At 35.7% G+C, this 13629-nt stretch overlaps 1 protein-coding gene across 1 annotated transcript in view; it reads left to right on the top strand.

Annotated features, from left to right (window-relative positions):
• Positions 1 to 13629, top strand: part of LOC126281377 (inter-alpha-trypsin inhibitor heavy chain H4-like) — a 126392-nt gene that overhangs the window by 81318 nt on the left and 31445 nt on the right. Inside the window, exons 5-7 of the mRNA XM_049980299.1 lie at positions 6332 to 6455; positions 9091 to 9266; positions 9349 to 9549. Coding sequence (XP_049836256.1) covers positions 6332 to 6455; positions 9091 to 9266; positions 9349 to 9549 — 501 coding nt within the window. The remainder of the gene's footprint in view (positions 1 to 6331; positions 6456 to 9090; positions 9267 to 9348; positions 9550 to 13629) is intronic.

The raw sequence follows: 13629 nt of genomic DNA, 5'->3' as shown, positions 1-13629 counted from the left end.
TTAACTTACTACATATCCCTGTAAATTGATAGAGTGACTGTCAATAAGAAACCATAAGAATGAGTGATATTTTAGATGTGAGTCAGGAACTTCAATTTTGCTTGACATTGGACAATAGGCAATACACACTGCATATGAACACTACAGAGTGGCTATGCCATACCATCTCTCAGGGGCATAACCAGTCTTAAGTGACGCCTAATGTCACCATGACATATCAGTGAATATTCTGTTTTTAACAAAATTTGTTTCCAGTAGCATTTGTTGCAAAGACTTTGAAACACCCTGTATGTAGTGTTGAGCAGAGAATGTTCTGCAGAGACCTCTTTAATGCATTTGACATACCAAATGTCAAGGCCAGGTTATCTCGAGTTCTCAGCTAGTTTGTTTCGAAACCTATATCACACATGTATACTGTCATGTATCACCTGTTACTCCCATATGAGAGAATGACTAGTGAATAGAAAAGAGTTGGGGGCAAATGCTGCCCAAGTGTGGCTCTAAAGAACAAGCAGTCAGAATGACAGACCAGCTATGATTAGACTTAAGAGTTCCTAGCTAATACAGCACATCTTGTTGTTCTTAACTGGCAGAAATCTTCAGATGTAAAAGTAGGTGTGCATGTATTGCAAGAAAGTATTATAGGACCAATAGTCTGTGTAATATATGAAAATGACATATTGGATAATGTTAGAAGCTCTATAAGTCTGTGGATGATGCTTGAGTTGGGAAGAGATATGGATTTGGAGAAGTAGAATGTAATGGATCATTACTGGTAGTCATAGTAACACTTTTATACACTTTATTTGATACTCAGCAGCCCAACATAAATACATTGTTGAATAGTTACACTGTGCTCTACCACATTGCTGTTAGTGCTCATAATTTTTAATGAGTTTAATTTGATAACCTACTAGGTGCACTAAAATTTGTTCATGCAGATTGCATGTCGAATTACTGAACGTCATTTCAAATTGTATGTGCACAAATGCAATCACTTTAAATTAGCAACCTTCAGAAACATAAAAATTTTCATAAAACAATGTATTAAACTGATTTATCCAATGCAAACTGAAATTGTCTTAAAACAGATGAGCTTAATACAAAAACATTTACTGTTACTATACTCTAGACTGTTCAATAAGGACGTTTGTTATTAACAGGATTATGCTCAATGACAGATTTCATAAACATATACATTCTGCCTTTAGCCTTAACCCATACAACAAGAAATTAAGCTGATTTCTTAACATGTACACTCCCTTTTTGGCAAGTCAGGTTCCTGACATTTGTAGTCTCTTCTCTCTCTGGTATTAATGTTAACTAGACGTATCGTGAATAAGACCCCAAGTTCGGAGCAGCTTGTCTTACTAACAGTTTCAATTATTATTAAGTACATGTTTCCGTAGAAGTGTAACCTATCCACCAATTCACTAATTCTCTGGTGGGTAAGTTACACTTGTATGGAAACATGTCCACAATGCAATTCAGTTATGTTCTCAAACATAATTACTTCCAACTGGTGTGACATAACAGTGATACTCTCCCTTAAAATCTTCACAATGCCTTTTGAAGATTACTGTGGTTAATGTACCATTTGCTTATGAAACATAGTCAATCACCTTAGCTATAGCTTTCAATATTCACAATGCCTTTTGAATATGTCCAAGGTTAACATACCAATAGCTTACGTAACAACAGCTACTGACATACAATGCTCCCATCACACTACTGGCTGCCTCAGCTCTAGTCAGAGTCCACACATTGCACTCTGCCTGTGCGTGCAGAGGGACTGCTAGTCTCACAGCAGCACACTCTCTGTTGCTGACCACAGCTACTTCTAGAGCTTCACTTCTTTCTCACTACCTGTCTGTACCTCACTCTGTGATTGGCTTCTCTCTCTTACCATGTCCAGCAATTATACTGTGTATAAGCACCACATAGTTCATGTCTTTAATAACAGCTGAATGATATGTTGACCAAAACTTAGTGTAATCTATAATGTGACATAGGTCAATGCTGATGTTTATAGAGAAATCACAACACTATAAAACAGTAGTGAAATGCATGAAAACCTGCAAAGAACTGACACCTGGTGGAGAGATTATTAGTTGACTCTTAACACAATGAAATGTATCACATTGCAGGTAAATAGGCATAAAGATACATTGTTATTAGATTACATAGTGGACAAATAATAACTAGAAACAGAACATCCAATATATATTTACTCTTTTCTGGAAACTTTACCCAAGAGGATTCACTGAGGAAAAGAAAAGATCCAAAGAAGAGAAGCGTGTTTATCATGGATTCATTTAGTAAGTACAAAAGGGTCACAAAGAGGTTATCCATCTTCAGTGGGAGACAGGTGGCATTACAGTTTGATTTACTGTTGAAATTCTGAGAGTGTTAATTCCTAGAATACTCAACCAATATATTTATCCCTGCACCATATATCTCGAGCCCCTCTGTGTACTATCATTTCCTGAAAAACTCATTTTGATATTTTGAACGAGGCAAGATTTAAAAGAGGTGTCACATCAAACATAACGAGATATCTTGAACAGAACAACCTCCTTAAAGCCAAACAACATGGATTCTGAAAACACTGATCATGTGAAATTCAGCTTACACTTTCCTCACATGACATTCAGAAAACTTTGGATCAAGGCAGTCAGGTAGACGCAGTATTTCTTGATTTCCAAAAGCATTTGATGCAGTGCCACACCTATGCTTATCATCAAAGGTATGATCATATGACATATAAAGTGAAATTTGTGGCTGGATTGAGGACTTTTTGGGAGGGAGGATGCAGTGTGTTACCTTGGATGGAAAGTCATCATCAGATGTAGAAGTAATTTCAGGTGTGCCCTAGGGAAGTGTGTTAGGACCCTTGCTGTTCATGTTGCATATCAATGATCTTGCATACAATATTAACAGTAACCTCAGGCTTTTTGTAGACGATGCAGTTATCTGCGATGAAGCACTGTCTGAAAGAAGCTGCATAAATATTCAGTCAGATCTTGATAAGATTTCAAAGTGGTGCAAAGATTGGCAGGTTGCTTTAATTGTTCAGAAATGTAAAATTATGATGCATTTTACAAAAAGAAAAAATGTAGTATCTTATGACTATAATACCATGTTTGAAAACTGTTTTCTTCTAAAAGTTACTCAAATTAAACAGAAGTCTATAATAAAACCATGGATCACACAAGGAATAAAGATTTCCTGTAAGACAAAAAGGACAATGTGTCTGTCGACCAAGAATAGCTCCAATTCTGATGATTTAGCTAAATATAAGGAATACTGTAAAATATAAAAAAAAGTAATTCAGACATCTAAACAAATACACTACGAGAATAAGATAGCAATGTCAGGGAACAAAATAAAAACAATATGGGATATAGTGAAAGACGAGACTGGTAGAACCAGAAAGGAACAGGAGCAAATAGCACTAAAGGTAGATGACACATTAGTAACCGAAGGGCATAGTGTGGCAAATCTATTTAACAAGTACTTTATATCCGTTACTGATAGAATGGGACTGTCAGGATCAGTAAATAATGCCCTTGAATATCTGAAACTAGCCTTTACAAATAGCTTCAGGTATATGAATATGTCACTCACTTCACCAAAGGAAATAACTTCCATAATCAAATCTTTAAAAATGAAGTATTCTAGTGGTTACGATGAAATATCAACAAAGTTAATTAAGGCATGTTCTTGTGAGTTTAGTACAATTCTAAGTTACTTGTGTAACCAGTCAATTATAACTGGGACATTTCATGACGGGCTGAAATATGCAGATGTTAAGTATCTATTCAAGAAAAGGGATAAAGAGATGCCATCAAACTACAGACCGATTTCACTTCTGCCAGCATTCTCAAAAATTTTAGAAAAAATAATGTACAGGCAGCTTTCAACCATCTGACCACAAATAACATGTTATCAAGAACACAGTTTGGATTTCTGAAGGGTTCTGATATCGAAAAGGCTATTTACACCTACAGTGAAAATGTACTTAATTCATTAAATAACAGTTAAAAGCAGCAGGTATTTTCTGTGATTTGTCAAAGGCATTCAATTGTGGAAACCACAACATCCTTTTAAATAAATTAGAATTCTATGGTGTCATGGGTAGTGCTGCAAAATGGTTCAAGTCATACCTCGCTAACAGGAAACAAAGGGTATCAGTGCAAAGGACTAGTGAATTAAGTCATCAGTCATCATCAGAATGAGAAGAAATTACATGTGGTGTCCCACAAGGATCCATCTTACGGCCATTGCTTTTTCTTGTGTACATTAATGATCTCTCATTAGTTACACCTCCAGAAGCAGAGTTTGTTTTGTTTTGCAGATGACACAAGTATTGCAATAAATAGTATGTCGATTGTAGTTCTAGAAAGATCTGCTAATGATATTTTCATAGATATTAATAAATGGTTTAAAGCCAACTCACTGACATTAAACTTCAAAAAGACTCACTATATGCAATTCAGAACCTGTAAGAGGTTTCCACCCAGCATATGCATAAAGTACAAAGAAGAGCAGATAAAAAGAGGTTGACAGTCTTAAATTCCTGGGATTACAACTTGACAATAAATTCAGTTGGGAGGAGCACACCACAGAACTGCAGAAACGCCTTAACAAATCTGTATTTGCAATTCGAGTGTTAGCAGACATAGGCAACATAAAAGTGAAAAAGCTTGCATACTTTGCCTACTTTCATTCCACAATATCATATGGTATATTACTTTGGGGTAACTCTTCAAGTCAAACAAAAGTTTTCAGAGTCCAAAAGCGTGTAATATGTATTATTTGTGGAGTAAACTCATGGACGTCTTGTAGAAACCTCTTTAAAGAACTGGGTATACTAACTACTGCCTCTCAGTATATTTACTCCTTAATGAAATTTGGCCTAAATAATATATCTCTTTTTCCAACATACAGCTCAGTTCATACATACAATACCAGGAACAAAAATGATCTGCACAAGGACTTAAAAGCACTTACTTTAGTTCAAAAAGGGGTCCACTACTCAGGAACACTCATCTTCAATAATTTGCCAGCAAACATAAAAAATTTAGTTACAAATAAATATAAGTTTAAAAGGAGCCTGAAAGACTTACTAGTGGCCAACTCCTTCTACTCCATTGACAAATTTTTTAATAGAAACAAATGATGTGTTGTATATATTCATACTATTAGTATTGTTATTTCAGCTTAAAATTTTTTTAAAAAAAGTTGATATGTTCCACATCCATGAGGATCTCCTCAACACGGATCTATGAAACAAAAAACTAATCTAATCTAATCTAATCAGTGAGTCACTGTTGGAATCAGCCAATTCTTACAAATACCTCAAATACCCAGGTGTAACATTTTGTAGGGATGTGAAGTGGAATGATCACATAGGCTTAGTCATGGGTAAAGCAGGTGGTAGACTTCAGTTTATTGGTAGAATACTGGGAAAGCACAGTCAGTCTACAAAGGACATTGCTTACAAATCACTCATGTGGCTGGTTCTAGAATATTACTCAAGTGTGTTGGACCTGTACCAAAGAGAACCAACAGGGGATATTGAATATATGCAGAGAAGGGCAGCATGAATGTTCACAGGTTTGTCTGATCTATGGCAGAGTGCCACAGAGATTCTAAAAGAGCTGAACAGGAATACTCTTGAAGATAGTTGTAATCTGTCCTGAGGAAGTCTATTAATGAGGTTTCAGGAACCGGCTTCAAGTGATGATTCTAGGAATATATTACAACCATCTATGTATTGCTCACACAAGGATCATGGGGATAAGATCAGAGGCACAGAGGCATTTGAACAATCATTCTTCCCACACCCCATATGTGAATGGAACAGGAAGAAACTCTAATAACTGGTACAATGGGACGTACCCTCTGTCACACACCTCATGGGGTTTGTGGGGTATAGATGTAGATGTAGATGAAAATGTAGAAATCACCATGCATTGTATTAATATTATACAAAATACTAGACGCTGTATTCCTTGTATGGTTTAGGCTCTTAATTTCTGTCTTAACAGATTTTAGTATTTCTCTTTTTCCCAATGTTCTGTATTACTTTTCTGTATCATGTTTTAAGAACTACCTTTTCTTCTTTTCTTTCAAAAGAAAGGAGTTTACCTTCTGAAAGAATGACAGTCTTTTGGCTTTGAAAGTGTTGCTTCCTATTTTCGGCTGCTTTTTAAACTAGTACATCTTATCTACCTTGTGTCTTGTCTCCCATATGTCCTATGTAGACGGACATGTTCAGTACAACATTGTCAAAGTTTATATGAAACTCTTGATGTCCTTTTTACAGACTGTTCGAGACCTCAGTGTAAACATACAGCTTAATGAAGCTAGATCTATAGTGAATGAAAGTGTAACTGCATATGGCACCTACTTCAGTAACTGCTGTGGAGATCACAACATTCGTGGTACAAGTAAGTCATCTGCTAGAAAATGAATTTTGTATTCGTATGTAAAATAAGGGAAAGAATACCATTACATATAGAAGATTGGTTCGTGATTTGTAAGTAGACAGAATGGCTGACAATACTTATCTTCAAGAAAAAAAAGTAAGAAGATTAGGATCTAACATCCCATCATCAGTGGGGTCATTAAAGACACAGAACAATCTCAGAATGGTTATGGATGGAGAAGAAAATAGACAGTACCCTTTTAGAGAAACCATCCCAGCATTTGACTGATGTGATTTATGTGGAAAATGTAAACTGAAATGGTTGATTGTGGACTTGAACTGTAATCCTCCCGAATTTGACTCCAGTATTACATTCAGAAGAAGAAATTTTAAAAATTTCTGATAGACATTTCTAGCTGCCCTCAACCTAATAACAGGTTGGTCCCTCTAAGCCTGTAGTCTGAGTGGCCTGTCTCTCCTTTTTACTAACCTTCCCCAACCTATTTCCCTTTCTAGCCAAGGATGGAGTTAACAGTTCTAAAAGTTAGGATAGTTTTTTTCTATTGTTATATGTGCCCTTCAGCAGTACTTAAAAGTTTATTCCTTAAGGTAAGTAATGGTCAGTCATTCTGTTTCTTTGTAATTTTATAGTAATCTACAATTTTTCAGTCTCACATTATTTCACAATATTAACTATTGCAATCACTCTGCAACCAACATCTATAGAATATTCCATCAGTAATTGGAAGAATGTAGACATATCAAAGTGGAAGGACACAGTATTGTTGTTGTAAAGCAATATTTATTTTATAGTTCATTAAGACCTGGCTTTTGGCTGTCTAGGCTATCCTCAGACAACTTAAGATCAAATAGATAGTTCACACAACACCAGCAACAGCTTATAGCTGCACAATGATTGTTTTTTCAAAGATATGTGACCTTTCACAACTATATATCAACTGTATACAAAAGACACAAGCTTCATGAAATACACAAAGAAGCTATGAACAAATAGACTTTATGTTACATAACACTCAAAGATTAAAAGTACAAGTATGTACAGGCCACATCAGCACACAAATGAATACTGTCACAGACTACTGTGTTATATGGACAAAATAAATGGTGGACGTGGTAAACAAGCTACAAAGGGTGTACAGGGGGGAGGAAGGAGTCAATGGAATGTGAGTGGGAAACAGGTACACTATTTTAAACAAGAATATTATCTAATGGTGAGAAAAATATTAACTGGCTGCAGCTACTCTAGAAAGGGTGAATAATGAAACTGTATTTGATCATTAAGGATAAAGTCAGGATTCTGTGCTTGGTGTTTATTGGTACCCAGAATTTCAGGTAATATTATCTTTCTGTCTTTCTTTGCTATGTGAAACAAAGAATATTACAGTTTAACATCCTATGAACATTGAAGTCATTAGAGATGCAGTACAAGCTCAGATTAGGGAGTGATTGGGAGGGAAATTAGCTGTGCCCCTTCAAAGGAACCACTCTGATATTTTCCTAAATTGATTTAGGGAAATGATGGAAAACTTAAACCTGGGTGACCAGATGAGCATTTGAACTGTCATCCTCCTGAATGTGAGTCCAGTGTTTGCTCTACTGACAGTAAATTTAATATCATAAGAAAACATGTCCAGCAAAGGTGTAATATTTATTTTTTAGTTTCCAATCTTTCTTGATAAAAACTTTCTAATGCCAAGATCACATGAATATTTCTTTACTCAGAATGACAGGTTTCAACAAACCTTGGCGCCATCTTCTAGTCTTAAAAAATTAAGTTGGACCTCACACCAAGTTGTAACGTGGATAAAAACAGCACATTATAAAAGATTTGTCATAACCAAAACATTTAAAAACATAAAGCACCTTGTGCAAATGGCCATGCCCATATATATACCACCCACAGATGATTGTTACATCACAAAAAACACAGTACACTGTAACACTTCCGTTTACATAATCTGGGCATATTCTAAACATCCAATGTTCAGAATGTGTCCAGCTTATGCAAACAGACATGCTACAGTGCACTGTGTTTTTCTGATGCATGTCAAAAATGGTTGTTATAAATAAAGAAATATTTATGCAGTCTTGGTGTTAGAAAGGTTTTAGCAAGTAAAACAGATCACTCTTCTGCCTTCTCAAAATGAGGAAATTCAATCCTTTCTTGTTCAGTCAGTCTAGTAGTTATGTCCATACCTGATTGATCTATACATAATTTGACACCTTAATTGCAGGAAATCCTGTAAATTCCACTGTGCTCTATAGCTGGAAGCTTGCATTTACTGTCGAACAGAATGTTGGCAACAGTATTCCTAGTACAGAAAACAGTTACTTATTTCCCAGAATCTAGTTTGCAGGGAAGTACATGTGAAGTCCTAGCTAATGTAGCATGGGGGTGCAGTTGTTGTCAGTGTGACTTAGTGCCATCTGCAGAGGATACAAAAGTGTGGTTATACTCTCTCTCTTCTTTCTACAAAGCATATCATCAATTGGGATAGGACTATAAATATTACTGTATGCAGTTTCTTTAATTATTTTTAATTCATGACAATCAATGAAGCTAATGGAATACTTTAACAAAATCTTCTGATTTATTCACAAAATACATTTGACTCATAATTAATTCTCTGGTTCAGGAGAGAAGAATCCAATAACTGTAACAAAACGTAACTCAGGGAAGTCGCTGCTTGTAAACTTCTCTCCAACTATGAAACAGCAGCAGTTGGCACTGAGGAGAAAGGATGACTTGTCTCATCAGGTGGTGTTCACATATGATGTTGACAGAAAATCACGACCAGAGGGTGAAGTATTGGTTAGTTATGTGCTAAAACAGAGTGATGTGTATTGTTCCAGTAATCATGAACAAATGCTGCACAACAATTTTTTTTTTTCAGTTAATGGATGGGTATTTTGTACATTTCTTTGTTCCAAGAGAACTCCCAGTATTACCCAAACATGTTATATTTGTTCTCGATACAAGTGGATCAATGTGGGGGACTAAAATATCTCAACTTAAAGATGCTATGTCAGTGATATTGGATGATCTAAGTGAAAAAGACTACTTCAGCATCATCCAGTTCAACACAGATGTGGAGGTGAGCTATTAAATTGCTTTTTATTCATATATTTTAGCTGGATTGATGGTCTGTGCATTCCTCAATATCTTAATTTCTGTCAAATGAACCTAAATTACATTTCTACCTGTAGTATTCACACAACCACAATTTTAAAAATTTAGCTTGTGAAAAAAGGACCCAAAAGAAAATTCAGAATTAAGCAAACATTTGTATAAAGTAACTTCAGGTTTCTGTTCTGCTTACTTCTTCCACATAACATCATAAAATCAATACAATACAATTGTGGTCATCAGTCTAAAGTTGATGTTAAACCATGTTGGATGTTAAACCATTAATTCCTTCCTTCCAGTCTAGAGATTGTCTTCTGGGTTTGTAGAATATTATTTCTTATAAAAGAAGTATTAGTAAAAGCTTGCTGATTAGTGCACTTTGAATGTTCAACTGTTGACTGTTTGTAAACTGATGACCATTTATTTTTGGAAGAAAGGATATTGTAGAGTAATTGCTTAGGCGTAGCCTAGGTATTGTTTCCAGAGCGAAACTCACTCTATCTAGGAAGTGTGCGTTGTTTTGAAACTTCTTAACAGATTCCAACAATGTGTCAAGCAACTGGAGAATAAACCTCATAAATTGCTCAAAAAATAGCAGAACTTTAACTGGGAGCCATTATCCTCATTGTGGAACCATTTGAAACAGAAACTGAAAGTAAAACAAAAAGAAACTGTCATATAAAGAGGTTCTCTTTCACCAAGGCAAAGCACTGACCAACACTACAGCAGCTATAATAGTAAATGTGCATTTATTTAGTCTCAGAGTAGTTCTTTATCCACTATTTTCTTCAGTAAGGTCAAAATAACTTCTTCCTATTCTCCAACCTGAAAATTTGTCTTGTAGAGAATGGCTTTGCTTCAATTGAGAAAGGCATCATTACTGTCCATGAGAATTTTGACAAAACCTGTTTCTATGGGGAAAAACAACATTCTTGTTTAATATAATTCACAGCCATGGATGGAAATTTTGTTGAGAAATGAAAATGCATTTTTATTCCTAAATATGGTTATTTGCTTTTTGGGACACTTATCAAACAATTCTGATGGCTGCATGTTCTCTAGTTTTAATGTACTCACAAGTATGTTTTAAAGATATTTTCTGCTACATATTAGTCAGTGAAATACATATTTACTCATACACTGATGACTCCTGGCAATACTGTTGTAAGATTTTCACTTTGTAATTGTCTGATTGATAACTCCTTCTAATTCAGGTGTCAATTCTTATTTAAAATTGGTAGCCCATAATAAAACAAAATAAATAAATAAATGGATAAATAAAATAAATAAAAAACTTGCTCTTTAAATGTAGTTGCATGCATAATTATGACCAAACATTATATTTTCATTAATGTTAACACTAATCACATATACATATCCAGTAAACTGACTCTTTTCGTATAATTTCAATAAGATAATCATTCGATGATCTATGGAACATGTCACTAACTAACTAACTGAATGGCACCAGGATTTGGATTTAGGAGGATTATGGTTCAGTTCCCTATCTGGCTCTTCAGATTTTGTTTTTCTTTGATAGCTATAAATACTAGTATGTTTCCTTTGAAAGAGTATGCTCAATTTCCTTCCACATCCTTCCCAAATTCAAGCTTGTGCTCTGTCTCTAATAATATCATCATTGACTGTATGTTAAACCATAACTTTCTTTTTTCTTCCTCCTCCAAATGGCACCCAGAAGTCACCAAGCTCCAGGTTCCTGCTAATGAACAGACCTCCACCACCACCACCACCACCACCACCACCATCTTATCCCCGAAAGCCTGTTCCGGTCCATCAGAGAAGCTCTGCCTTGGTCTTCCCACACATCTTTGCCTATTGGTTGGTATTCAGTAGCTTGTTTTAGTAAGCGTTCATTGCAAAGGATGGGAACAAGCCATTTTTGTCTACAGTCTTAAATATTTTTGTTGAAATGAAAGGGTTTCAATTCTCTTCTGATATATTCAGTGTGGATGTGACCCAAAAACAAATTCTGGTGAGCAGGTATTTTATGCCATCAACTCTGATTCCCCTGCCAGCAAAACATAGGCAGTTACAGGCCTTTCACCACTGGGGTTTGAATCAGCCACTTCAGAGTTGAGCACCACCACTCAAGCATGTGTTAATCAACTTGGTTATGAAACTGGGGAAAAATGTAATAAAAAAAACTAGCTGCTTATAGGAAGATGCAAATAGTCAATGTACTGGGTGATCAGAAAGTCGGTATAAATTTGAAAACTGAATAAATCATGGAATAATGTAGATAGAGAGATACAAATTGACACACATTGGGTTTTATTGGAACCAAAAAAATACAAACATTCAAAAAATGTCCGACAGATGGCGCTTCATCTGATCAGAAAAGCAATAATTAGCATAACAAAGTAAGACAAAGCAAAGGTGATGTTCTTTACAGGAAATGCCCAATATGTCCACCAACATTCCTCAACAATAGCTGTAGTCAAGGAACAACATTGTGAACAGCACTGTAAAGCATGTCTGGAGTTACGGTGACGCATTGGCGTCGGATGTTGTCTTTCAGCATCCCTATAGATGTCAGTCGATCACGATACTTTTGCGACTTCAGGTAACCCCAAAGCCAATAATCGCACAGACTGAGTTCTGGGGACCTGGGAGGAGAAGCATGATGAATGTGGCGACTGAGCATACAATCATCACCAAACGACGTGCTCAAGAGATCTTTCATGCGTCTAGCAACACTTTGTTTTTTGTTTTTCTTTTTGGTTCTAATAAAACCCCTTGTCATTCCTAGCATGTGTGTCAATTTTTACCTCTCTATCTACATTATTCCATGGTTTATTAAGTTTTCAAGTTTATACTGACTTTTTGATCACCCGGTATAATGTGAGTAAGTCCACAATTAAGAGCAAAGTACATGACTATCAATGCTGACTGAATTTTCAGCATCATAATGAAGTGAGAGTTTCTGTCACTATATAGCTATTATCACAGATGTGGTGCAGATATACAAAAACTTCTCTCACACAGTGGTTACTGTTACAACAACACAAGCACTTATGTAGGAATGGGATAGGAAGTACATACACCATAATATGAACTGTAATGTTCTTAATATACATAAATGATATGTCAGATGGTGTCTTCAGTACTATCACATTGCTCATTGATGATGATGTTACCTATAGGAAAGTATCACTTAATCTAATAAATGTCAGCTGTATGGATAAATTTAAGATGATGCTTATACCAAACATAGAATTGTATTCAGTTGTGGCATTAGTGGTGAACATCTGAAGCACATCGCTTCATTTCAGTACTGAGGAGTAGTACAGTGTTGGCAAAATAAAACTGGCCTGGAAAATTTTTATTAGACTGATGCAGAATTGACCCTTGTTAATAAACAGAAGAACTGCCCATCACAGGAAATGGTAGAAACTGTGATTTTGATGCACCAGTCATTTGCTGTCACATGTCAGTACATACACGTATCTCACATTCTCTGTCCTGAGTATTTGGCAGTGTCTTTGCATTTGAGTGAGGAGAGCAGACATGGTTAGTGACCATTTGAATGCAACAAACTGTGGTACTAAGGGTAAAACATCAGGTGTCCTTTGCCAAGTGTTATGTGAAGCACAATTCATGAAAAATGTGTGCAGGACTGTTTGCACAGCAGTTTAAGGTTGGTATAGTTTTGGCAAAAGTCCAGCAAAGCATGTAATCCCAAACTTTGTGGCAAAAATGGTCTGAAAGTAACTCTGTAGCGAATAAAAAACTGTAACTATCTGAAAAAAAATCTGAGCACCAGAAAACACTGCTCAAGTACAGAGAATCCTGGAACGAAGCCTGACAAAGCCTCAACAACATTTCTATTTCTCTATTCAAGTGAAAATTAAGAGATTACCAAATCAAAATGTTACGAAAGAGGGGCCTATATATGATTCCTTACAAATTTATTTTTGTGCATGAGTTGAAGTGTCCAGACTAATTTTCATGTGTAGTGTTCTTCTGGTAGCTTTTGAGTGAAGTTGAATCAGGACTTTTTGATCTCCAGTTTTTCATTTCTTCAGGG

Source organism: Schistocerca gregaria, chromosome 1 (genome assembly GCF_023897955.1).
Source record: "Schistocerca gregaria isolate iqSchGreg1 chromosome 1, iqSchGreg1.2, whole genome shotgun sequence".
In the NCBI taxonomy this organism is placed as follows: Eukaryota; Metazoa; Arthropoda; class Insecta; order Orthoptera; family Acrididae; genus Schistocerca; species Schistocerca gregaria.
Note: the sequence above shows the minus strand (reverse complement) of the source record. Positions and strands in the feature narration are given on the sequence as shown.